General features: G+C 41.6%; 1 protein-coding gene and 1 long non-coding RNA gene across 3 annotated transcripts in view; one reads left to right on the forward strand and one right to left on the reverse strand.

Moving 5' to 3' along the window:
* The window catches only part of FBXL17 (F-box and leucine rich repeat protein 17), a 271,635-nt gene extending 263,160 nt beyond the window's left edge, over positions 1 to 8,475 (reverse strand). Inside the window, exon 1 of the mRNA XM_066569489.1 lies at positions 7,667 to 8,475. Coding sequence (XP_066425586.1) covers positions 7,667 to 8,398 — 732 coding nt within the window. The 5' untranslated portion in view covers positions 8,399 to 8,475. The remainder of the gene's footprint in view (positions 1 to 7,666) is intronic.
* A 123-nt stretch (positions 8,476 to 8,598) lies between these two features.
* The window catches only part of LOC136569029 (uncharacterized), a 38,828-nt gene continuing 19,516 nt past the window's right edge, over positions 8,599 to 27,910 (forward strand). Inside the window, exon 1 of one of the 2 annotated variants that reach the window (XR_010785309.1) lies at positions 8,599 to 8,871. This is a non-coding gene — a long non-coding RNA (uncharacterized lncRNA). The remainder of the gene's footprint in view (positions 8,872 to 27,910) is intronic. The other variant, XR_010785308.1, reaches the window with a different exon arrangement.

Consider the following 27,910-nt stretch of genomic DNA (forward strand, 5'->3'; position numbering starts at 1 on the left):
ATATAAAGTAAACATAAAACCATAACCAAGGAGTAAAACCATAATCAAGGAGTTAGAATTATTGATTGCATATACCAAAGAAACTTTTGCCTCAGGAAATGATGCAAGAGAATTCTGTTGATTCCTAATACTGTTATTTAAAAAGATACTGCTAACTTTAAAAAACAGGCATACATCTGTGGACATGAACAAAATATAGGCCCCACAGCAGAAAATATTAAAAGGTGAATCTACACATCCCCTATTTCTGTCCATCATTTTTCATTTGAAAGAAATAATTTCATTTCTGTGAATAAAGCTCCCCTCTATCAATAAGAAGCTTTCATATTCATAAACAGGTATCTATAAAATTGTTTTCATTACACTGCATCAGGCAGATTTGTTTGAAACAAAAAATCTTAAGGAATTAACCACAAAGGAACAATAAAATGTACACTCAAACATTTCATGATGCCTAAGTAACTTGAGACATTCATTCTTGGAAAACTGCTTATTTGTTTCATCAATTTATTCAGCAACTAACTACAATTTCATTAACAAAAATATTTCTCAAGTACCATTTGACAAAAAGAACATGCTTAGTGCATGACATTTTACTATGAACAACAAAATACAGTATTTGCTAATTGCAGGCATAGAGCAGTTAAACTACCAGATTAAGATTTATGTATATTAAAGGCTGTTTCACTCTATTTCAGAAAATTCAAGAATTCATGTTCCAGATTGCAAGGCAAGACGTATTCTATTACCATCTGTATGGCAGTTGTCTTTTGTCAAGTGGGCAGTTTGCCTTATCTCTCTCTCTGAGTGATCACAATCACTCCTCCCTTTCAAGGGGACATCTTCTGATAACAGACTATTGAATGTCACTGGGTGACTGATAAGAACTATAACATCCCATTGTGAGATGCTCTGCCCAGAGGGAGGAGCCAAGTATTGCTACCCAGATACAATCCAGAAGTTTTGAGACACCAGCACGGTTTTCTCCACTAGATTCCCCAGAGGAACAGCAGCTGCCTCTTCTTCCACTGGATTGTCAAAGGAAGACTACATCCTTTTCTGCAGGACCCCATGCTCCAACAGAACCACATCTGACACTTCAGGAGGACTGCAGCCACATTTCCAATTGGACTGTCACCAACACCCTGACCCACAGGGTGTCAGGTTGGGTTCTGACTCTGTCAGTGTTATTCTAGTGTACTGCATTGTTTATTTTATCCTTTTATTTCTTCTTCCCTATTAAAGAATTGTTATTTCCTGCTCCCATGTTTTTTTTGCCTAAGAGCCCCTTAATTTAAAATTTATAGCAATTCAGAGGGGTGGGGAGGGTTTACATTCTCCATTTCAGGGGAGGCTCCTGCCTTCCTTAGCAGACTCCTGTCTTTCCAAACCAAGACAGAGAAGAGGAAGGAAGAACAAGTATGTGCTCTGTTTTCAAGATATTTCTTCACTTCGCTTACACATAACTTGAAAAGAACAAGGGAAATACAAATAATTGTGAGTTTATGAAGGAGATGTGAACATTGAACTCACACACCTCTGAAAGGAGCCTCAGGACACCCATGAAGGAAATCAAGTTCAAACTGTCCTTGTCCCCTACTTTGAGTCTCTTGAATTTTAGCACTGGATTTACTGACTGTACTTAGAGAAAGTCCTTTCAGGCAGCTGACTCTAAGGAAAAGTTTTGCGATGTTACAGATTGGTGTCAGATTAGCCAGATGAATTTACTCCCCCAGCAATTGCATAATCACTCTGCAGAGCACAAAGCCAGTGACAGGAACACACAGCCAGAAGTTACAAAAGGAGACAGACACTGCCTTTACCAGCCACTTACTCACAGATTGCCTTAGCTTCAAGGTAAACCACAACATTAGCTTCTGTCTGTAAGAAATTACTGTCCTCCTAATGGAAAGGAAGAGTCCTGACCAATAAGTAGAGTAGCTTTACTTGCAGGAGCTCACAATGTTTTCACTCTCAGAAACCCAACTGTCCTCACCAAAAGACACCAGGTAATGCTTCTGAGTCACGATGCCAGTTTAAAAACAAAGACATTAAAACAAAGCAAAATCTGTGAAAGATCAAACATGGGTCAGGCAACCTAAACAAAAGAAACAAATAAATTATTAGGGAATGAAAGCACATGTTATATTTAATTTACTTTACATTCCAACACTGCACAACTGGTAATCTCTTAGTTTCCTCCATGCAATAATACGTCATTTTGGAGATGTTGAACAAGCCAAGCCAACACCTAAACAACATTAAGGAAACTTCTACTGGCCATGAGGGTTAAGGCATCTATCCCTGTCAAAGAAACCAGAAATTTCATTCCATGACATTTCTCCTCCATTACATAGCTCATTCTGTGATGTTAAAACCTACATGCTTGAACAAAAGCCACCTTTTCAAACACACCTCTGCAAAGCAAAACAATTGTTTTCATAATTTTGCAATCAGTCATAAAATTTACAACATCTTTCAGAAATTTATCATTGAGATAATGAGCATATACTGTCTTTTTGTTATTTACTAGTCTACTGGCACACCTTCCCTTCACAATTTTGCCCCTCAATTGTATTCCAGAAGTTTGGTAACACCACAGTGAACCTCAGGCAACTTCATTTCCCCACTAGAATCACAGTAAGCTTCATGGGAAAAACAAAAAACTGTCAAGAAGCCAAAAAATCAAAACAAATCCCTAACAAACCACATTGCTGTGTTGATCATTGCTGAAGAAATATGAGTTCAGGCAAATTAATAGCAAAATTAAAGGATATTTTACCTCCTACATCAGTCACAAAGGTTCAAAACCCATTTCATATCTCTTAGTGCTAGACATAAAGTAAGACTCAACATGAACTTTAGACAGGATAATATGCTGGAACACCAGCATAAATAGGAAAGAAAGCTAATATTACAAAAGTGACTCAATGACCTTGCTGATAAAGTCCAATCCAAATGATGCATTTTGCAGCCTCTTCCTCCTCACTAGCCAAAAAGAATTTTAAAAAAAATTTAAAAGAAAATCACAGTGCAACTATAAAATGCACATGCAGTCTTTTCAGGTATAAACACCAGCATTCATAAAATCAGAAGACAAAATTAAAGGTCTATCTTTAGTCTATCAAACCCACTTCACATAACGCAGATTATCTTAAATTCAGTGCTAACAGTACAATGACAGCAGCAATGCATTTTGTTTCAATCAACATTATAATAAAAAAATGTTATCATTGCAACAAAAGAAAACCTGTAACTTTCCAAAAAGAATGAGAAAAATAAGTAAAGAGCACTGAGTAAAGAGAAAAGGAGTCAATAGTGCTTCAAATAACAGTAATAATATACCTATGAAAACCCTACATTTAATACATACCCATATATCTACTCACACACACACTTATCTTCCCCTTAGAGTGCATTAGCCCTAAGCCAAAACTCACAGGGTCAGTGCTACAGGCACGTGTTCATGCTTTATAAAAATAAGATCAGCAAACTGAGAAAGGGGACCTCAAAAGAAGACATCATCCATTCTAGACTCTCTTGTTTTGAAGCAAGTTCAAGCACACCCCAAACATTCCTTGATGTTAGAAAAGAATCAATAAATAAAAATCTCAACTTCTCATGATACCTTGGGTTTCAGCTTTTATATTTTTCAGATTATCTGCTGCCTGGTATGTAACTCTGAAACTTCATATTAGGTGTTAGAGTTCTCTTCACAGGGTAGTTGGCAAAACAATCCCTTCCCAGCTACAGAATCAAGGACAACCATTATCCAAAAAGCAGAAACAAGAGCAGAGAGAAGGGGGCAAGCCAGGGAGTTGAGACTCCATGACCTGGAGCTGTAATTGGACAATTTAACCCAGTATGTAAATAAACCAAAACTTATAAAAGTGTAAAAACTTGTGACCCAGATCCATCCTGGATTCAATCTGGGTGTGGCCCTGGCCAGGCTCTCGCACTGCCCAAGGTGTATCCTTTTAAGGCCTTTCAATAAGTATCTACTTTGTCCATTTAGTCTGTCTAGTCTCTGTTCAGATCAACCTTTCTAGGTATCAGTCACATAACCTTAGAGATGGGAAACCACTGTTGCCAAGGCCTGGAAAATGATACAGTGAAAGAACATTTATCTCACCCAAATTAAGCTTATTATTTCTTTCTATTCAACAAGGAACAGGAACTTTCTATCAATTTTCTCTTAACTAAAGATTGCATCTCAGTCTTCTTTCTGAACAACTGTCATTCAGTTTGTCCAGAAACTTCCAACTACTGTAATAGGCCATATTTTCATGACCTCCAGCTCTCCTCTGATGCCCCTCACATTTGTGTGTGGATTTCTTAAAGAGATCCCAGTGCCCACAACCTACTGCAGTACTCTAGCAGAGGCTTTAAAAGCACCAAGCACAGGAAAGAATTTCCCCTCTGTGTTTTACATGCAGAACTCCTGTTAATACACTGCAAAAGGAAATCTGAAGTGTTTGAATTGGCATTCTGTCTTAAGTTCATGGCTCAGGCTTCAGACCATTTTACACCTTTTTTGATTAAACAGCAGCACTGCAAAGAGGTAACACATACAACAGCAAGATTTATTTTTCTCTTTTATTTTCCAGGAATAAGCAGCAGTGACTCTTCAATAGGCACAAAATTGTGATATACAACTCAAAGTTCTCAGAAATTAGTTGTATGCAGCAGATTTTGTAATTTTCTGAAGTTAGAAACAGCTTCCTTTTTTTTTTTCATTCATACATGTCTAGCTATCTATAGCTCACAGTCGAGCTATCTATAGCTGTCTGATCTATAATTCCTTAATTCTCCTCAAGTTTTAAAGAGAATGGCTTTAAATTACCCTTTAGTCAAAGGTAATCACCCTCCTCTAGCAAGACTAAAGATGACATTTTGCCCACTGTATAAAATTGTTTTCTTATACATGTTTCACCATTCTTTTATCACTTCATAGTGACCAGGATACTCCTTCACCAGCCAGGGAAACAGGATCAACTGGCACACTGCACTGTGAAACTCCCAGTCGAGCAGGGCCCATCTAATGATCTGCAGGCCAACTTCAGTCTGACAAACCCTTCCACCCATCCCAAACCCTTGGCTTAGAGGAGACTGAACCACTGTAAACAGCTAAACAGCACCTGAGCAGACAAAGTGGCAAGCTCCTCACAAAAGAGTTCCTGACATATTGGGCTTGTCTTGAGCCCACCTACAGACACCGGTGACAGTCTCTCCTGCACTATCACCACTACAACAGAAAGTCAAAGACCTGGGAATCAAGAAAAAAACCATCAGGATCTGTTTCCTGATGTTTCCCAGGATGGAATCTCTTGTCCTTCCGTTAAAGTTTGTGTGTCCTACACCTACTGTAAAAAGTTCAGTCAAGATTTTGGGTACATTTGTCTTCCACCCTCTCATAATAAAATGAGAGATTTGGAGAAAGAATTATATTCTAGGACAATTCTATCTGTATCAAAATCGATCAAAAGAAGGCAAATGTAAATCCAGTTGACAGGACATTTGAAGACAGACATCTGAAGTTCAAAGTTCCTAACAGACTAGTATATTTTGGAAGCAACCAAAAAACCCAAAACAATGGAATAGGTAGATATATATCTATATATCTCTATATATCTATATATCTATATATCTATATATATACAGATATATAGATAAAGATACACATATCTTGTGTGTATATATACATATAAATAATCACAAAAAACCCAAAACCACAAACCCAACTCATCAGTACAGCTATGGATTGAAGGGCAAATTTGGGGGTGAGTAGGTTGGCTCCTACCACAATGCTAGAAATAATGGCCTATTTTTTCAGACATTGCAGAAGGAACTGACTACAGGACAACTGCAGAGACAAAAATCACTGAGGAAGGTAGATGTCTGTCCTGATTTCAGCTAGGATAAAATTCTTCCCAGCTGCTGGTAACAGTGTTTTGTAGCTGGTACAAACGTTTTGTGCATCACCTGGATCTCTCTTTCTCTCCTTTTTATACAAACACTGTTAGTAGCACACTCTATTTTTCATCAGTTATTAAAGTGTTCCTATCACAACCCACAAGGTACACTTTTTTCCCCTGAATTCTCCACCCAGCCAGTCTGTGGATGTGGTGTGTGAGTGGCTGCCTGGGATTAAAGCAAAACCCCTTGTTTGTAAAAAAAAGCAACCAATCATAAAACCCCCACAATCTTGAAAGCACGGTTAAGAATGAAATAGACACTAAATAACATTTAAACTAGTCCACAGGTAAGATAGACTTCTTTCACTATTAAAGTTATGGCACAGTTATAGATAGATATTTTTTAAAAAGTGAAACTGAGTACTAAAAGTAACCACAGAAAAGCACTCATGCCATTGATCAAAAGTATTTCAGCTACACTAATCAGATGAGTCCAGAAATTAAATATCAAAGAAAAGAGTTATCTTCCAGTAACAGTGGCAAACAAATGGATTCCCTTCCAGAAGAACTACAATACAAAGTTTCAATTTTGTAATCACAGATGAGATTAATTCAGATGATAGAATTCATGAATTCTTATTTGCCTAGAATTAATTTGCATAGCGCATCTATGAAACATGCTTATCATTACTAACACACTTATGAGTATTGAAAAAAACAAACAAAACCAACAAACAACAACAACAAAAAACCCTCAAACCAACGAAATCTCCCACAGAATTAGTGCTCTGTGCAAGAAAGACAGATTGTTGTTAGGTTGTTACTGTTTGACAACAAAAGAAAAAAGGAAGTACTTTCTACAGTGGATGTACAACTAGCAAAATACAAACACCAAGAGTCAAGCCTCTCACTCCTCTATTACTACATCCTGCTTTAAGTTTAGTCATCTGACCTCAGAGAAACTCCTGCAATCCTGAAAACTTATTCCCAAAATTTAAAGGAACACTGACATCAGACTATGGAAAACATCACCGGCTCAGTTCCAGCTAGACTCCTCTGTTTAGCTAATGTTTAGTTGAAGGAAGTCAGTACAGTGGTCAAAAGATCAGCTTAAAAATGGAAAGTAGTTCCAAAGGAGAACAGTATTAAAGGAACAGAAAGAGAGCAAAAGGGACAGGAGAGGTGAGACAGTTCCTCGGATATACAGCGTAGGACGTAATGAAAGCATGCAATTCAAGAAGGCTGCAAACACTGTGGGACTACTAAGGCCTGAATTGATCCACAATACGCAGCAATACAAGCTGTTTAATAATCAACACTGAAAACTTGTCTATGTAGCTCCAACACCCAGGGAAGCTCTAAATAGCCTGTCACTCTACAGTGACAGGCCCCTAGGCCCGTACTACACCAGTGATGCAAGTAAAAGTCGACTTGTAAAAAAGGGCACCTTACGAAGTTAACGGTGACAGCTTCTGGAGCTGATTTGTGTGTCTGCATCTCCAGGTAATGCCTCACAAAGCCGTTTCCAACGACAAAAAAATGGGGTCGCAGAACGGGACACAAACAACACCCCAGAACCCTATCCGTCCCCCCAAAGCCAGGCACTGAGGCAGTTCCGAACTGGCCCGGCCTCCTCCGGCTCCCCCTGCTCTGAGTCCGCCCGGCGACACCAGCACCCCGGGCGCTGGCACAGGCCCTTCCCAAATCCTCAACGAGAGGGCTGGCCCGTCTATCCCCCCATCCCGACCCACCTTGAGGAGGATGGAAGGCGGCAGCTGGTTGATGTCCGGGGTGGGCGGTGGCGGCACCTCCCGGCAGCTGTCGCCGGGGTACTCCAGCGGCTCCTCGCAGCCTGCCTCGCCGCCCCGCTCCTTCTCCTCCTCCCGGCCCTGCTCCTTCTCGTCCTGGGGCGCGGGAGGCGGCGGCGAGGCGGGCTGTCCGCCGCCGCCCTGCCCGGCGGTGCCCCCGCCGCTCTCCCCCGCGGTGCCGGGCAGGGCGAGCAGCTGCGGCTCCGCCGGGCACTGGCAGGCGCCAGGCTCGGGCTCGGCGGCGGCGCAGCGCGGCTGCTTGCAGGGCGGGCAGGCGGGCAGCCCGGCCCCCTTGCGCTTGCACACCATCTCGGAGGAGACCTCGCCGGGCGGCCCCAGGAGGCCCCGCACCGGCGAGGGCAGCAGGCCGGAGAGGAAGAGGCGCTGGCAGCGGCCCGGAGGTTCCCAGGCGGCGGGCGCCAGGCGCAGGAGGCGGCGGGCGACGCGCTGCTCCGCAGCGGTCAGCGACACGTAGGGCGGCGGCGGCGGCAGCAGCGGGTCCCCGGCGGGCAGCGACTGCTCCGGGGCGGGCGGGCTGGCGCCGTGCACGATGAAGCAGAGCATGCAGGGCCCGCGCAGGAAGCAGCTCCGGCTGCGCGGCGGCGGCACCTTCCCCCGCGGGCGGCGGCGATCCCGGCTTAGGCTCCTTGCCTCCTTCGAGAGCAGGTGGCCCATATAGGAGGGGAAGCGGCGGCAGCGGAAGGGCGGGTGTCACCTGCGGGAGGCGGCGCCGGGAGCTGACATGCTGCCGGCGGGCCGAGGCAGGAGGAGGCGGCGGCGGCGGCGGCGGGGCTGGTTCCGGGACGCCGGGAGGGAGGGAGAAGCTTCCGCTACCGCCGGCCTGACCTCCCCCGGGGAGCGGGGGCGGCGCTCCGCGGCCGGCGCTGCTGCCACCAGCGGCCGCGCTGGGCCGGCGGAGGCTCGGGCGCGGGTGCGTGCCCGCCGTGTGTCACATCGGTGCACTCGCTGTGTGAACGCGGGTCTGCACGCCGCCCATGGCACGTACGCCTGTAATATCTGCGTCTATGCACAGAATTTCACGTACCACAGAATCGTTAGGGGTTAGGAGGCACCTCTGGAGATCATCTCGACCTACTCTCCTGCCAAGACAGGGTCACCTGGATCAGGTAACACGGGAACGCGTCCAGGTGGGTTTGGAATGTCCTCAGAAAGGGAGATGCCATGGCTCACCTGTTCTAGTGCTCTGCCACCCTCAACGTGGCGTTCTTGTTGAGGTTGAACTTACCGTGTTTTAGTTTATGGCCACTGCCCCTTGTCATGCCATTGGGCAACACGGAAAAGAGTCTGACACCATCGTGTTGGCACCAGCCTTGAAGATATTTATATACATTACTGAGAACCCCTTTTGCTTTTCTCCGAACTAAACGGGTCCTGTTCCTGCAGTTTCTCTTACAAGAGAGATGCTCCAGCCCCATCATCATCTTTGTGGCATCTGCTGGACCTCCTCCCTTAGGTCATTGTCTTATAATATACACGTAAGACATATAAAATATGTGCATATATTTGAGGAACTAATACAAATATTTTTTGTGCTACACTTTGTAGGCAAATGTAAGAAGACCGCTTCCCCTTGGTCTCAGATTATATGCAGGACAGTGGCTGAGGATTGGAGTGGCAAAGCAACACAAGCTTAGAGACCACTAAGAGCAGTCTTCCAAGTTTTCTTCTGTCAGCATCATCTTCCAACCAGCACTTTCCAGAAACTACTTGTTTTCTGCTGTTCTAATTCATTGTAGATCTCAAAACAGGGCTCATATGGGACCTCTGACCCCCTATGCCCTCCTGCAGACACTCACCTCTAACTGCAGTGTGTTGAACATCGATGCAGGTGCCCTGGTTTGTAAATCCTTGCTAGAGGCTGCACTGCTTTAATTAAGACTTTGCTTAGTGCCTAGAAAAAGCAATTTGTTTCAGCATTCAGTTCTAAAACAGTTGACTTAGCTATATATTCTTAGATATGTAGTTTAAATATATGTGCAATTTTGTCTTTAGTAAAAGGTGTCTGGGGAAGGAGAAGGCAAGTTATAGCTAGAGTATATATGGCTCAGTACTAATATTAAATAACAAAGGGCAAGAAAAGAAATGCACAGTATTTTATATTGTGTAGCGCATGTTTTGGCCTTTTGCCCAGGGACAAGTTATGTTAGGATTAAAATACCCATGTTGCTATTATTTTTGTTTCTTACCTCTATTATTAGTCTTCAGCAGCTCTGTAAAAATGTTTCCTATGAGAAAAGTACTAAATATACCTTTGGATAAAAGCAGAGCAATAGAATATTTTGTTTGGATTTATACTTCAGTGAGCTTCATCAATATAAACCACCGCAAATCTTTGCAAAAAAAAAAATGGCGAGGCCTTTTCTGCTCTGTTGGGAGAATGGGTTGAAAAGCAGAAGACAGCTGGGAATAACTCTTGGTAAGACTGTGTGAACAGCAGACCGGTCATCCTGGTATATGGACTGAGTTTAACAGTGCCTGCTCTGCACTTGGGTAGCCCTGGTGTTGCTTTAGGGCTCCTCCAGTTAGCATGATAATGGACATAAATTCACTCTTTGTGCCTTAGCCATTGGTTTGTGCCTGTCCCATCTGCCTGCCAGTAGTGGCTCACACACTCCCTCCTCCCACAGACTGCTAAATTTTATTTCAGTAAGGAAAAACAAAAACAACATTAAAAGATGAAAGTCCAAGTCAAATCTTCAAACCAATCTGAACTCAATAAATGCTGGCTGCCTTCAACTTCTCCAATGTGTGTCCTTCCCACACAGGCTGCAGTACTCCAGAGTGGAGCCCTTCCAGGGGTCCAGAGCTCATGGCAGGAGCCTGCTCCAGAACAGGATTCTGATGGGATCACATGTGCCTTTGGACATCCACCTGCCCCGGCATGAGATCCTCCATGGCCTGTCAATGGTTCTGTGCTCTACAGTGGACTCCTCCCCAGGTCACAGTCACTTAGACTCAAGTTCACATTGGAGTTCAAGCCTGTCCAGTGTGACAGCACAGGAGCACAGATTGCCCTGGGCACTCTCCAGCCCAGGCACTTTGACATGGCTGTCTCCAAAGTATTCCAGGCACAAAATGCCAAGGTGACCACCAGTGCATCCAGCAGCAAAATCAGAGCAGCCACTAACAAGCACTGGGTTCCAACAGGCAGACAGGAAAGTGAGCCCCGCGGCAAGCACAGTAGCCTGCCAATTAATAGCTTAACAGCAGCAACAGCTACAAATTCATTGTAGCACATTCAGTCAAATCTGCCCCTGAATGCACTACACTGGGTGCCAAAACAACTGGTATGGTATAACTGTAGCTGTTCTTTTTTTCATTTTAATCACTTGTTTTTCTTGAGTTTTATTTTGTCACTCCTTGTTTTGTCTTCATTTCACCTTGCAATTCATTATTACTACTACTATTACTATTTCTAACTTATTAAACTGCTGTTAGTTATCTCAGCCCATGAGTTTGTTTCTCAGTTTTACACTTCCAGTTCTGTCCCACTAGGGTGGGGGAGTGAGCAGGACTAAGCAGCTGTGTTTTGCTTAGTTGCCAGCTAAGGTTAAACCACAAGAGTGTTTGTTGTAAGTATATTTGGTATGATTATTTTCCCTTCAAGTAGATTGGGCAATCACAGAATCCATTAGTTTGGAAAAGACCTCTGAGATCATCAAATCCAACTTTTTACCAAACACTGTCATATCAACTAGCCCATGGCACTCAGTGCCACATCCAGCTTTCCCTTAAACACCTCCAGGAATAGTGACTCCACTACCTCCCTGGACAAGTCATTCCAAGGTCTAATCACCCTTTCTGTGAAGGAATTCTTCCTAGTGTCCAATCTAAATCCCCCCTGAAGCAGCTTAAGACTGCATGCTCTTATCCTGTAAGTGGTTCCCTGGGAGAAGAGACCCCACCTGCTCCAGCCTCAGGTCAGGGAGTTGCAGGGAGCAATAAGGTACCCCCCGTGCCAGGCCTCCTTTTTTCCAGGCTAAATGCACCCAGATTCTTCACCTGCTTGTCATCAGACATGTGCTCCAGATCCTTTGCCAGCTTTTTTCCCTTCTCTGGACACGCTCCAGCCCCTCAATGTCCTTCCTTGAATTGAGGGACCCAGAGGTGGACACAATGCTCGAGCTGTGGTCTCACCGGTGCCCAGCACAGGGGGATGGTCACTGCCCTGCTCTGGTTGCCCCTCTGTTGCTGACACAGGCCAGGATGCCCTTGGCCTTCTTGGCCACCTGGGCACAGCTGGCTCTTGTTCAGCTGCTGTCAACCAGCACCCCCAGATGCTTTACAAACAGGCAGCTCTGCCCCAGCCTGCAGCAATGCAGGGGTTTTTGTGGTCTTGTTGAATCTCAGGCCACTGGCCTTGACCCATCAATTCAACTTTCCAGATCCCTCTGCAGAGACTTCCTGCCTTGTAGCAGACCAACACACCCACCCAAATTGGTGTTGTCTGTGAATTTGCTAATGGTAAATTCAATCCCCTCATCCAGATCATCAGTGAAGATATTAAACAACTGGGCCCAGCACTGAACCTGGGGACACCACCAGTGACCAGAGGCCAGCTAGACCCAGTACCGTTCAGCACCATTTTCTGGGCCCAGCATCCAGACAGTTCCTAACCCAGCCAAGAGTGCTCCTGTCCAAGGCATGGGCTGCCAGCTTTTCTGAGGAGATGGTACCAAAGGCTTTGCTGAAGTCCAGGTAGACCACAGACTTTCTCTCCTCACCCTGGTGGTCACCTGGTTATAACTGGAGATTTTTATGCCACTGGTACCTCAGAATTACTTTGTACAGCTGGGTCATCAATAGCAGACATAATGTGTATCAGAAGTTACAGTATTTCTGGAGTTGCTGCATGTATAAAATTTTTATCACTGTAGTAGGCAAGTTCCAAGGCAATTATGCTGTCAGAGTGCCATGGGGGTCAGGGCACCAGGCAGGGCAGGACAGGGCTTCACCAGCTGTGACCAGAGACAAACTGTACCACATCCCAGTTGTTCACAAATGTCTTTATTACCTAAACCTACACATTTATGTCTGTTTCAAGTAGATCTTCAAAGTTCCCCAAAGATTTGCAGTATCTGTAGGCAGAAGGAGAAACTCTTTTTATTGTTTCAGTCTTCAATCTGAAGTTGAAACATACTTCTCCCAAAACACCACCTGCTTCAATATCTGAACCTTGCAATCCAGTCTAATTGAGGTCTCATTCAAAAAGAGAATTATGTAAGTAGCATAACAAAGCTTTGGGTTTTGTTTTTTTAATAATCTAGGCGTAACTTTTTAGATACAAACATAGAGGGAGAGTTTATCCAATTTTTCAAGATGGTAGACTGTTTTTTTTCCTAATAGCCTGCAAGAGCTAAACAAATTTTAAATTACTATGGTAATTTAAATGAGATTTAAATGAATGATGAGAAATACAGGGAAGCAGAGGGTGCTTCTGGTCTATGCAAGGGTTTTAACACTGAGTGTCACTGTTGCTTCATGAAAAGCAAGCATAGTAACCACCTGTTGAAGAGTAAAAGCATAATGAAATATTACATGACCAAATATCAGCTGTGAAATCTTCACTACTTAATGTCAGAAGGCAGATGTAACTAACTAGTTCATTTCTTCATTAGTAGTGCTTGTATTTCATTAAATTAGAAGTCATAAAACCAGTAATCTGAAATGCCTGAAAACTACTACAATTTAATCTTGGAATTAAGCAGTAAAATCCCCTCTATTTATGATAGTAAGGGTTTATTACACACATAGTAATAGATTATGATACTTTTCATTGTTATCTCTGTACATATTTAAATGGGCCACAAGGACTGGTGACCCAAGGTAAGTATGGTATTTAAGTTTGAGCTGCCAGGGAACACAAGAAATTTTTAAGTTACCATGTTGTATCTAGTCCTGATACCCCTTAAGTGCATGTTCATCTGTATTTCAGGACTGACCTTTAGAAAAGTGGGTCTATAATCTTTGGCCATATTGCCAATGTTGAGAGATAGTAGTTATTTAACTTAAATAAGTAAGCTTAAAGTAGAATTAGTTTCATTGAATTATGAAGTTATAACACTATGTGATTTGGTATGTTTATTCTCTTTACATAGCTTTGCTTGCTTAACACCAGTAGCTTTGAGTGGTGTGTTACAAATGTCATTATGAAATATGGAAGGAAATAGCAGAATTTCCATCTTGGGTATAGAAACAGATTTCATGTTCTTTTGTAAAATCCTAGTTTTCTCACTATTCATGCTGGTTTTAGCTGGAATATACTTAAATTTCTTCACAGTAGTTTGTAAGGGGCTGTGTTTTGATTGGTGACTGAAACAGTACATGGATACTTTGGGTTTTGCTGAGAAGGGCTTGCAGAGATACGAAGGCTTTTTCTGCTTCTCTCTCCATCCTACCAGTGAACAAGGAAGGAATTGAGAGGGGACTCATCAGGAACAGGATACTCCAGACCAGGGATTCAGCAGTGAAGTGGGGGGAAGATGAAGAGGGACATTCAGAGGGGTGGCATTTTCCTCCCAAGTTACCATTATGTGATGGAGCCTTACTCTCCTGGGAATGGCTGAACACCTGCCTGCCCATGGGAAGGGAATAAATTCCTTGTTTTGCTTTGCTTGCACAATTACCTATTAAACTGTTTTGATCTGTACCCAGGGGTTTTCTCAGCATTACCCATCCAATTCTCTCCTCCATCCCACAGGGAGCAGTGAGTGAGGGGCTTTGTGGGCTTCAGCTGCTGGCTGGGGTTGTACCTGGACAGTGCCCTTGGTCTACAGGGGTATGAATGGAGGTTCCTCAGTTCTCCATTCCTGAAGACCTACAATTTTTAGCAAGCTCAAAAGTGGCACCACTATGGAACAGTAAGGTATTGTTGGTGGAGAGTAGATCTTGTCAGCTAAAAGACTGGATTATGTTAACCCACTCCCTGGATTATTCTCACTTCTGCACAGGCAGAGTACTGGAGATGGAGAAAGTACCCCTCCTCCTGGCTGAATCTGGCACAGAGAAGAAAAATGTAGTTGCTCACAACAATAAAGAGAGACAGATTGTCCACTGTGCTGCACTGGATGAGCAGTGATAAGGAACTTCAGGCATAGGAGTGAGGAAAAAGGGAAGGGAGAAAAGATAAAAAGGGGAGAGCAGATAACTTCCTTCAGACTCTGCTTTCAAATACGCATTTGAAAACCAGTAAGACAGGCTACCTCTTACAGTAAGCCCAGAGATAAAACAATTCAAGGGGACTAATGCCTTATGGCCATTATCCTGAAAACATAATAGTGACTCTTAGTATGTGCAGTGTTGTAGGTTTGTATTTTTGAGGATTCGGTGGAAAAGTTGGCAAGATTTCTGAAGTCATTATATGTTTGATGAGTTACATAATAAAACTTGGAAAGATACTCTTCTGGAAAAAACTGATTCTTTGGAAGACTTGAAGAATACTTTAAAGGATAAGTTCCTCACTGCCCCACCAACAGCATCAGAGGGAGAGTCAGAAAGGGTCAGAGCTACAAAGCTCGTGGGTTGAGATGCAGGCAGTTTAAGAGGGAAAGCAAAAGCCACACACCCAAGCAATGAAAACCAAGGAATGAAATCCCTGCTTCCCATGGCTGAGCAGATGTTCTGCCATTTCCAGCAGAGCACAGCCCATCATGCTAAGGGTTACTTGGGAGGACAAACACCATCAGTCCAAACATCCCCTTCCTCCTCCTTTCCCCACTTTATACACTGAACCTGATGTTACAAGGTCTGGAATATCTCTTTGGTCAGTTTGGGGTCACCTGTCCTGGCTGTGTCCCCTCCCAGCCACCCACACACCCCCAGCCACTTTGCCAGCATGGCAGTGTGAAAAGCAGAAAGGGCCCTGACTGTGCAATCCCTGCTCAGCAACATCTTAAGCATCTTTGTATTATCAGCTCTGTATTGAGCACAAATCCCAAGCACCGTCCCATACCGGCCACTGTAAAGAAAATTTGCTCTACCTTGGCCAAAATCAGCAGTGTTTAAATGAAACGTAACTTATTGCTTACTTATTGATACCTTACAAGTCATAGTCCTCATTGCAACCACTGTATTATTTAATTCTTCATGTGATTCTCATGGTTGAATGGGGGCTGTGATTCTCATGACTAAGTCTCAATTTCAGGGTATATCAAGAGGAAAAGGAAGATTAATATCACTACTCTGATGAATATCTGGGTAATATATACAGTGAATTATCTGTTTGCAGGGGTAGTTTGCCTTTTCTTATTTGTTCTGCAGATATAATCATCTGATGCTCAAATGTCACGTTCAAGTTCTACTTTGCTGGAAGGAAAAAAGTATAAATATGACACTAATTTCAACCCATTGAATTGCAACAGTTTAGATTTTGCTTCCACAATGACCTGCCTGTCTATTGAGAATGCAGAGTATATATACCTGGAAGTGCTTAGCAGTCAGGGTCTCTTGTATGGCTGTAATGGTAATGTCTATCTCTCATTATAACAAGAGAAATAATTGAATGGTTTCATTCATGTTTTGCCCAAAATAACATTTTGGTGTGTTTAGATAGTAGTAACATTATTCCCAAAGATAGAAGGCAAAATTTGGAGATTCCCTTATTTATCTCATATAAGGTATCAGTCTGAAAGATCTTCAAAATAACCGGGTTTTTGTTTGTTTGAGGTGATGACCCCCTCAGTAGCTAATAAACCCTCGAATTTGTAAACATGAAGTATGGTCTGCCTGACGATGGCAGTATTTGGTTTGGAAGAAGATATCCTGGAGAGAAATGAAGCTTGGATCCTGTTTTATTATTCATCATACCATGGCATCTAAGTGACAGGCTGTCAATAATTAAAGGGAGGGTAGGAGAAGAGAGGGCATATGTTTCACAGTCTTCTGACCTGCCATAATTTTTCCTTCTGTGTCAGCATAAAGATTCTCTAGTAAGTGTGTAGTAATAATCTATTTTCAGGCATTACAACACTTGCATTCAAGCCTCCAGAAATCTTTACATAGGAAATCCCTAATTTCTTTTTTTTTTTTACTTTTTTAATAAATTGCCAATTAAGATTTGCCCTTCCATGAAGTGATGAAGATAAAAACATCAGCACTATGTTTCCATTTCCCAGTTTTTCTGTTTGAGCATACATTGAATTTACAGTACTTAAAAAAATATTTTGTATCCAGGTATTTCAAGGTTAGCTATGAACCACCATATTTAAGTTAAAATTTTATGCAGCTACAAAAGGGCTGCAATCATAGGAGAAAAAGAAGAAGATAACTTAGTCATTATTCTCTCTAGATTTCTTTCATTAATTCACAGAATAATTACAGTTGTCTTGTAGAAAATTTCTTTACAGGAGCATTATGTGAAAAATCATGTGTAAATAAACAAACAAACCAGCACAAATCAAAATAGAAGTTATCTTAAACAGTAGTCTTATTTTCAATGTATTTATGGAAATCCTGTCTGTATTATGCATGTGTGCTTTTTTCACCATTCCAAATAATTAATTTAAAAGGGTTACATGAGTGTAAGAACTTCTTTTTGTTGCTTTGATTAAAGACTGCACAATACTGCCAAGGTCAGTACAACTTGTAAGCGGACATAATAACTACAATGCTCCTGGCTGCTAACACTCTTGAGAAATTAGTTTCTGGTAATATCATAACCTTTTACTATTTATGATAGTTGCTTCCAAAGAAGAATTGTGATTCTCAAACTGGAGTTAGAGTCTTGCAAGATCAGAAGAATGGTAACGAGGGGGGTTCCACAGGGCTCCATCTTAAGTCCTGTGCTCTTCAACAACTTCATAAATGACTTAGACAAAGAATTTAAAGGTACGCTAAGTTTGCAGATGATACAAAATAGGGAGGAACTTCTGACTCCCTCAGAGGTCATAAGGCTGTGCAGAGAGACCTCAACAAATTGGAGAGATGGCCAATCACCAATTTGGTGGAGTTTAACAGGGACAAGCACTGGATTCTACACCTGGGGCAATCCTGGCTGTACAGACAGACTGAAGAATGAGAGGCTGGAGAGCAGCACTGTGGAGAGGGACTTGGGTGTCCTGGTCAATGGCAAGCTGGATGTGGGTCAGCAGTGTCCTGGCAGCCATGAGGGCCAACCATGTCCTGGGGGCATCAGGCACAGCATCACCAGCTGGACAAGGGAGGGGATTGTCCTGCTCTGCTCTGCTCTGGGATGCAGTGGCCTCACCTCAAGCCCTGAGGGCAGTTTTGGGTGTGTCAATATGCAAAGGTTATAAAGAGTGTCCAAAAGAGGGTCATGAAGATAGTGGTCTAGAGGGGAAGGCATAGGAGGAGCAGCTGAGGTCACTTGCTCTCTTCATCCTGGAGGAGACTGCAAGGAGACCTCACTGAGGCCTTCAACATCCTTACAAAGGGATAGAGAAGGGGCAGGCACTGATTTCTCCTCCTCGGTGCCCAGTGACAGCACCCGAGAGAATGGCCTGAAGTTGTGCCAGAGAAATTTAACAAGACACAAGAAAAAGGTTTTTCACCCAGAGGGTGTTTGGGCAGTGAAAAAGTAACTAGGGGTTATTAAAGTAACCTAAAAGCATTAACTAAAAGCATTAGAAAAGATGGGAGGAATTTTTAAAAACTGTGAAGTTTTTCAGGGGATGGCTACCAAGCAGGATCCACACATGTACTTTTAAGAACAAGCAAACCAACCAACCAACCAACCAACCAACCAACCACATCACAGACATGCCATTGCTGCTTCTGCCATATACTTCTAAGGAAGAGGAGCAGGAAAATTACATTGTAGGAAAATTAGATTGCAGGCAGGCACAGAGAGAGAATACATCTGTCTAGGTATAGGATGTTTAAATACAGAAGTAGATGATAAAATCTTCTGAGAACAACACCCCCCAAGGTAATATTCTCTGGGTTAAAAAAAAAAAAAAGTGGGAAAAGTTAGAGGATTCTGTCTTGATAGCCCACAAGATAGGAAGTAAATAGTCCATGCTAACTTTCCATTAAAATGGATGTTTGAATAATCACTTACAGAGAAAACTTGTAAGAAATCTTCATGACAAACTTATAAATTGATAGCATAATTCAGGTAATGACACCTTCTTTTCATATCTGGACTATTCTTCATCTCTGTCCTGCCCACAAATGTTTGTTTCAAGCAGCCAAACAATAGAATGGCTGAAAATAGATGACTCACGCTGCCATATTATTCTGCGTAGTTAGCGTCTGTCTATTAGGCTGATGGCATAAACGTAAAACCTTGGCAGAGGTATGTATATATATTAAATATAATCAAAATTTGATGAAATATTTTTGAAAAGGTAGTCTTTGTCGCAACATTTTTTGAGGAGTGCCAACTCCCTTCTGTCTTTGAAGAGAAACTGGGGCCTTTGCCAGAATTTGTGTTAACTACTGCTGGCAGAAACCTACAGGCAAACTTGCCCTTTATCTGGAAGTAGCAGCTGCAGCACCAACATTTCAGAAACCGTATCCCTCAGTAACCTCTCAAGGTTTCATCACCTTGCTCCCATAAGAGGAATTCTGTTAAACATTAGTACTCCTGCAAAATGCATATCCCTAAAATTAAAGAAATATCTAACAGGCAAATATAAAAAGTTGGAGAAGATGAGAAGCACTTTGGCAGATTATATTAATGCTATTGTTAGGACAGTTTCAGCATTTTGCACAAGTTAGTAAGACAAAATGCTAAAGGGTTGACCTCTACTGAATGAAATGCATGTATCTTCCCTATCAGTATGCCAGGGAAATGCAAATGATATGTATTATGAGATCAGCTAGCCTAACTGGAAAAAAAGAATGCATTTCTCTTGGGTTCCATGGTGTCCTATGGCTGAGGGATGGTAGTGAACAAAACTAGTTGAATTAAGAAGTGTATAAAGCAAGCTTTCTATATTTCATATATTTTAACCTGTCCTACCAGTGTGTTTCTGAAGAGATTGTTTGAAGACTTCAAGGCTCTGCACAGAACTGTCCCAGTTGTTGCAATACTGCACTCAGGTTGTTGAGTGTTGGATAGATGTTCCCAACTCATCAGGTTCTATGCATATACAAGGTCCAGCATAGCTCTGTGGGACTTTGGGTTGTAAGGTCAAGTCCTGAATTATGCACTGCAACAATTTTCCCACACTAGAAGTTTAAATGAGGGACCTTTCCACAAAAGTGCCTCGAGTGTGTAGGAACCAACAGAGACAGCTGTTGACAGCTGCTGCCTCCTGTGCTCCACGTGGGACTGGCAGAATTGGCTGCTGATTCACTTTCCAGATGCATTTGTCTAACAATACATGGCATGTGGGCATGAAGTGAAAAGAGCCTGTGATGCAGCTGGCTGGCATTAGCTGTTGGCTGTCTGTGCCTGGTAAATGGGATCCCAGGCAGGGAGAAAGCCTATAATGCTGCTTTCAAGGAATTGAACAGCCCCCTCTCCTGCCCAGGCATCGACACACTGTAAAAGATGTGATCTTTTTGCTGCTTAGGTTCAACTTCACTGTCAGAGATTTACTGTGCAGTTTGTCTAGTCATGTTTAAATATACAAGTGAGAATCTGTGGAGGAAAAAAAAGATTGTGAGGCTTCATATAGACTAAAGAAACAATGAGGTAGAAATAAGTGAACATTTGAAAAGCTTTTCTCCAAGAATTAAAACAGGAAAAGTTTAGCTTGTTGATGTAGATTTCTTCATAAGAAAAATAAAACAAACCAAACCACAAAGTAACTGTCTGAAATATTAAAAAGAAAATGTGATTCTTGCTTTAACTGCTCAGGGTGTTGCAGACAGCTTGAAAAGTTCTTTAGGTGCTTCAGAGGATTCTTGAAAACTGGTGCCTATTGTAGATCTTGATCACTTGGGAAAAACATTTAGCCTTGAGTCTAACTCAGATTTTGAAAGTGTGTCTTGGGCATACAAACCCAGACCATCAAAGTACCTAAGAAAATAAGTCAATCTCTTCTTTCACTTCCCATATAAATTAAAATGCACTCTTTTGCCCAACTGAACCCTGCTAGGCACTGTCTGCTTTCTTCTAAATGTACATTTAATAGTCTTCTCACAATCCATAAAGTAGAGTATATTCCTCTTCTACCAGTGTGTGTTGCAGGAAATTATCCAGTCTGCAGGCAAATATCATTCAGAGGATTCAGAGAGAGATGGTTCCATTTTGCAATATAAGGGAAAAACAGTGTGGCATGGCTGTGGTGGTTGCAGGAAGTGTCATACTATTATAGGAAATCAGTAGCAAAATAACTTCAGTTCAGTTTTTGCAAGAGCTAGGGCATATGCTACCTAATTTTTCAGAATGACATGACTTCTGAAATTTAGTATTTATTCATCTTCTTCTCAGAAACATACACACTGCCTTGTTGCAAAGTGGGATTATTTAGAAGTAATTGCACAAATTGCTTGTCACATACAATATTCCTTTACTGCTTGAGAAGCACTCTCTCAGCTGCAGTTAATTTGGACAGTAGTGCCTAATATTTGTTAATTAAAAATCTGTATTCTCTGTAGATTTTCCTGTGTCTTATTCTCCACTTTGTACCTCAATGTAAATTTGAGTTGGTTATGATTATGTTTCCTGGTAAATCTTCAGACTGAAGTTCTTTAATCATGTAAATGCTTTGGTCATTATATATGTGTTTAAAATGAGCTAAGTCACTTTGAGTATAATTAACATGTAATTCATATGACCCTGTAGTGCCTTATGCTCTTCCACAACATATTGTGCACTGACAAGTTTTTGAAAAGAAAACATTATTTTAACATCCAAGTTGCCTTAGATGTATCATGACAATTTCTGTGCAGGTGCTAGCAGTAGATGTTGGAAATTATCTTTATGAAGTCAAGTTGTATCAGTTGGACAAAGTGTAGTTATGTTGAATGAGGTACAAATGATGGAGGGACTGGTAAGAACAGCTGTGTGAAGCTGTGGTTTCAAAAAGAAGAGAACCATAACCTAGGGTGAAGATCAAAATAGAGGTGTGCTTGGCCTGTGTCACTTTACTGTTTTTCTGCATTGCCGTCTGAGTGTTTAGATACTTGCTGATTTAGGATTGTCAATACTAAGGTGGGGCACATAGTGCTGTACAAGTTGAGGCATGATTATTAGGGAAGTTCTACTCCCATGGGAACCTCTACTGGTGAAGAGTCAATTAGTCCTACCTGCAACTCTTCAAGTCCTCAGGTGTAGTAATAGGTCATGCACAAAGTAATCCTGTGTTTCTTCCTTAAGGCATGTGCATTTCACATTCAAAGCACTTTTTTCTAAGAGGAATAGCATTTCAAGTTAAGGGAAAAAAACCCTTTTTCTTTAAAGATTTTAAATATAATTAAAATCAGAGGCTGCAGATTAAAGCTTTGATCTAAATGCAAGAGAACAGTGAAATACCATAATTTCCCTTAGCTTTTTCGCATTTGAGCTGGTGCACCACTTACAGGTACACCACTACAGGAATGCAGTAAGCCGTGAAATTTGGATTTTTTGTAAACTAAAGTATTTCAATGTTTCTTCACAAATCAGACATTCCAATGTGTTGTATGCTCATCATTTGATTTGCCTGTTCATGAGATAAACCATTTTTCCTATTTACGGTAAAGAATTTTCATATACATCAATGGGGCACTTTTTGTAACAAATAGATGAACTGGAAAAGGGATTCCTCAGCAGTGGTTATCTAATATTTATTTTTGGGAGTTAATTGAAAAGGTAAGCCTCCCCTACTCTTCTTTGTAGTCCATAGTTCTCAAACAGTCTTACCTAAGGAAAAGGTTTAATGTTGGCATTGGCGCTCACAGCCACAAGTAAGAGAAGGACAGAGGGCTTTTCCGCTGTCCTAGCCATTTGGAAATCTTAGCCAACACTGAAATATCAATGGCTTCAAAAGTGCAGGGGAGAAGAAAAAAGAATAATGTGAGCCTTTCCTGAGTTCACAGAATGAGCTATACATAGTAAGTGTGACTCTTACAGGACAAGGTGACTTCTAAAGATTAATGAACTCAGATTCATGTTACCATGAAGAGAGAAAAAAACCTGTTATCTACATGCACAGAAGGCAAATATGAGGCACAGACAGAGTAAGGCAACCTATGGCCACACAGGAAATCTGTGGCAGAATAAGAAATAGGACACAAAATTTACCAGTCATTTCCCATGATCTACTTACTTAGCTCATTGCCCCCACAATGGGGGCTGGGAATGAATTTAGTTCCACATCTTAATACTCATAGAACCTCGTGTGGGGGAAGAGAGGTGAAGTGTTCAGGACTGTCGTGCTTCCCTGAATAACACAGTCTCTGAGACAAATCCTAAAATGCTGTAGTGTCTTAAAATGTCTGAGATGATTCAACTTCATTAGGGTTAAATGTTCTGAAGACATCATGATGCAATGTGTGTGAAATAATTTGGAGATGAAAAGAGAGCAGCTTCCAGTTTGAAGAGATTTATTTTGAGACTTCAGACAATTTTATATTACTTTTTGACACACAACTTGTGATATATCAGCATGAAAGGCTTCAGACTATGAAAAAATCAAGTCTTAATTAGTATGTAGATGGAAAATTATGAACCCATCCTCCTTCCTCATCTGCACTGTATTTGATTTGACAGCATTTTAAAGTCATTACTGGATTTTTTTTTCTTTTACGGTGTTTTATCAGTATTTCCCAGCTTTTGATTCACAAGCAATGTATTACTCACAAGCTCTGAAAATAGCCTTTGGGAACAAATGTATCATTTGTCCTTGCAGCTCACACTGACTGGAACTGCAATTAGTGTGTTGCCATTATCATGTTACTTGCTCCGCAGTTTGCCAAAGATCAAGGAAAAGCTGAAGGCAACTTTTTCATAAGAGTAAAACTGTTTGAAAAATTACCTCTAGTCTGGACTTGGAGTAGTTGTGGGGTTTGACTTTGGCTGGCTGCCAGATGATAACCCAGCTGCTCTCTCACTTCCCTCCTCAACTTAACAGGAGAGAAAATAAGATGTTAAAGCTCAAGAGACAAGATTAAAGACAAGGATATTATTTACCAGTCACCATCATGGACAAAACTGACAGCACCAGTGACTGGGCGTGAACATCCAATGCAATAATGGATTGCTTGGTGGAGAACCTTTTTGTTTCTCTGTGAGAAGTTAGAGGCTGCTTTATGTAGTTTGTGGAAATAATGCATGGAACTGTCATAAATGCCCATTTAGAATACAGTACAATAGAACAGAATGGAACAGAACAAAATAGAATCACATATTTCGGTTGGAAAACATGTACATCCAATCCAATTTTCTGACTACCTCAAGGCTCGCCAGAACCTAAGATGTGTTATGAAGGGCATTGTGCAAATACCTGTTGGGCACTGGCAGAGTTGGGGCATTGACCACTTCCTCAAAAAGCCTGTTCCAGAGTCTGACCACTCTGTCAGTAAAGAATTGCATCCTAATGTCAAGTCTGAACCTCTCCTAGTGCAGCTTTGAGCCATTTCTGGGCATCCTGTCACTTGATCCCAGGGAGAAGACATCAGCACCTCTCTCTTTACTTCCCCTCCTTAACAAGCTGCATAGAGCAGTGAGGTCACCCATCAGTCTCCTTTGCTCCAAACTGGAAGAACCCAGTCTCCTCAGCTGCTCTGCACTGAACAGCCCTTCCAGCCCTTCCACCAGCTCCTTTGGGTGCATCCCAGTGTCTTCACATCCTTCCTAAATTTTTGGGCCTGAACTGCACACTGTGCAATCCCCTCTGTTGGCTGTTGGGCTGTGCTGTGTCTGACGCACTCCTGCTGACTGAGGTGGAGCCTGCTGTCCACCAGCACCCCCAGATCCCTTTCTGCAGAGCTGCTGTCAATCCTCTCCCAATTCAGATTAATGCCTGGTGCTACTTTTTCCCAGATGCAGAATCTGACACTTGTTAAATTGCACACCAGTGATGATTAGCCAATATCTAATCTATTTAGGTACTTTTACAAAGCCTTTTGTCCCTCAAGAGAGTCAATAGCATTTCCCAGAAAATGTGCTTGTGGTGCATCCATTCTCTGCATTCAGATGACTGATAAATGTATGGAATAGTACTGTCCTTTGTACTGAGCCCTAAGAAGCACTGCTGGTGACTGGTCTTCAGCCAGATGTTGCCCCATTTGCTACAGCACTTGAGTCTTGCCTTTCAGCCACTTCTTCACCCAGCTCACCACATACCAGCTCATCTCACAGTTGGATCAATTCTACTGAAGGATGCTGTGAGTGACAGCATAAAAGATAAAACCCTTTACACAGCAAAAGGTATCATATGACTGTATGCACTCTTTAATGAATATTTCTTCAGTGTCTTTAGTACTCATATCCTTCAAGACAGACGGACAATTTGCATATCAAGAAAGTTACAGCTGAGTACGTTACTGTTTTGCAGTCCTCACAGCTTCTTGCTCTGGTGGCAAGCTTTTCTTTTTAAGCAATGTGTGCAGCTGCTGATTCATTCAGAGTCTGCTGTATCTTGACAGCTGGGCATGTTCAGTGGGGTGGCTGAGCCACAAAGAAGGCGCCTCTTTGCTCTGCCTGAGGTTGCTCTTTCTCTGAGGGGAAAAGATCATACTCTCCCTGTGGGTCTCTGCAGCATGGGCTGGCACAGAAGGTGCTGCTACATCAGAAGATGACAGGCCACAGGGCAAGGCCAGTTAAAGAGAGGTGACAGAGGGCAGATTGAGCCTCTAACTTTCTGTACAGATTTGGAGACTCCTGAAAGTCAGAAGTCCAATAAAAGTTTTTGATCTCAATATGAGCCTAAATGAGATGAATGCCTTGCCAGGGCAGTCAACAAGGCAAGGAGGTATTCTTCTATGCAACCTTTTGCTACAGTCTGTCTGCATTTCCCCCGTGTTTTCTAAAAACTTTGCCCCATCCTAGTTTGTGCTTAATTGAAAGACAACCTTGAATGTTCAAAACCACTTTGTTGTACAGGTGGAACCACTCCAAAATTTTCAAACCATTTTCAATGTATTTGTATAGGGTATATATAAGCTACTTCTGTCATCTTGCTGATGTCACAGTTCTTCAAAAAAGGCAATCATGTTCTTTGCATAACATGTATTTATTATTTGTAGTCTATTTCCTGAGTATTTTGTAAAAATTTTGAAGGGACTCATTACTGGGATAGGGATATCATTAGTGAACATACCAGCTGAACATAACTGAATAGGATGATCTCATTTTATTTATATCTTCACAGATGATAGAAATGAACACCATAGGCCAGGGGTTAACACCAAATTATTTTCTGCTACATTCAGTAATTCACAGAGAATTAAAGTAGGGATTTATAGATGAGAAAAAAAACCAACCCAACATCCTTCTACCACATCAAACCTTCTTCTTGTATTACAGTTTTTAAAAAGCTTAATCTCTCTCCAGAAAACAAACAAGAGGTGGAAGGAGAGCACGAACTCAAAAGCTGAATCCCACTCCATATCCCATTTGCCATAGGCGCTTGGTAGGTCTATTGCAGTGCATACAGCAGAACAGGTTTTTTTTCTCCCCTTCTTCTGAGATGTCATTACTCTATTGCTTACAGTGCTTTCTTCCTTGCTGATGTGAGCTATCTGTGATGCTTGAGTCTGCTGCCCTCTTTTAGTCTTATTTTTTGCTGGTGAGGCTACAGTGACTCCAGGAAGACATCACAGAGCATACTGGAGGACCAAAAAGGGATGCTAAATGAAACTCAGAGGCTTCCTAGGCCAAATGTGCTTGCATGGGCCTACCCAGCAAGGTCTCCCTCCTGCTATGAAAGGAAGGTCCAAAATACTGCTTCTTTATTTTCCTTTGGATATTTCTAAATTTTTCAGGACTTGGTTTCCTCTCCATACATAATGATACAACCAGCAGAACTGCGAGTATGTCACACGGGATGCAAACATTTAATCAGGGAAGTGATTTCAACTGAACAACTTGATATAGTTGATTCACTAGTTCTCATCAGAGCTTTACAGATATTTAGCTTCCACTGGGTTATTAAGAAAAATATCAAAATCCTTGGCCAAAGTTTTTTTTCAGACAAATCTGTGTGGCCTATTTAGTGTCCTTGCACATGTGACACCATTTACAAGTCTGCCAGAAAAAATTTTTAATCCAACTGAGTACTTCTTGCACTATTAGTAGTTCATAAAAAAAGGAATTATAAAGTATCATGGACAAATGTAATGCTGTGCTAAGCAACTGAAGATAAAGAAGATACTATATAAAGTATCTGCAAAAATCTGAGTCTACAAACATCAATACACTGTCAACCTTTTGAACAAACTTTTTTTGACAGAAGCACAGGGGTTTTCTTACAGTGAAATTATTTTGAACATATGTTTGCTTCTTGGCCTCTGCCTTTGCATTCTTCTATCATACTGTCCTACCTCTCAAGGTTACAAGTCTTGGGACTAGGAGCACTTCTATATTTAATTGACTTTTATATCCTGAAGGAATAGTACTGTTGTGATTACTTTAAATTAAAACGGGTATTTTTTTGTAAAAAAGGATATGGGATGAATACATATGTCCACAATACCATTCTTCACAGCTATCCTTTCTTTGCAGCTATATTCTCCAAGAGTATTTCAAATACAAAGCAGAAATTAATACATTTTCTAGGCCGCCATGTCCAGTTTATCTGTCTGTATTTCAAATATCTGTTATCAAAAAAATACTGTCATTGACATAGACATGCTGCTGCAGGCATATGATGCATGTATAGTACAGTAGTTGACCCAACAGTTTTATTTTGTGGGGTCTTTCCATTGTGCTGAGAAATTTAGAGATACAAAAAATTTGTAAAATCTTCAGCTCTTTGAGAGGGAATGTCAAAGTTGCGGGTAATATCCCACAGCCCCTGCAGGGGATGCTGTACCCTTTACAGCCAGTGCTTAAGATCAAGGGTACATTTGTGCCCTGTAGTGTCAGAGGTATTAGGTACTAGATAAAAGTGTATTTTCTACCTTTGGCAGGCAGTGTCCAGCGAGTTACACTGATATTTCCTCCAGTTAAGCAATGAAAGTCCAACATTCACACAATGAAATGGCAAATATTTCTGTTATTTTTTAAAAATAGGACTTAAGGAGACCTATATTGTTTCCTTATTTGCAGTGGCCATTGATTTGCATGTAATTTTCCATATGTAACCTGTGCTTGCATATTAAGTATATATT

Source organism: Molothrus aeneus, chromosome Z (assembly GCF_037042795.1).
Source record: "Molothrus aeneus isolate 106 chromosome Z, BPBGC_Maene_1.0, whole genome shotgun sequence".
In the NCBI taxonomy this organism is placed as follows: Eukaryota; Metazoa; Chordata; class Aves; order Passeriformes; family Icteridae; genus Molothrus; species Molothrus aeneus.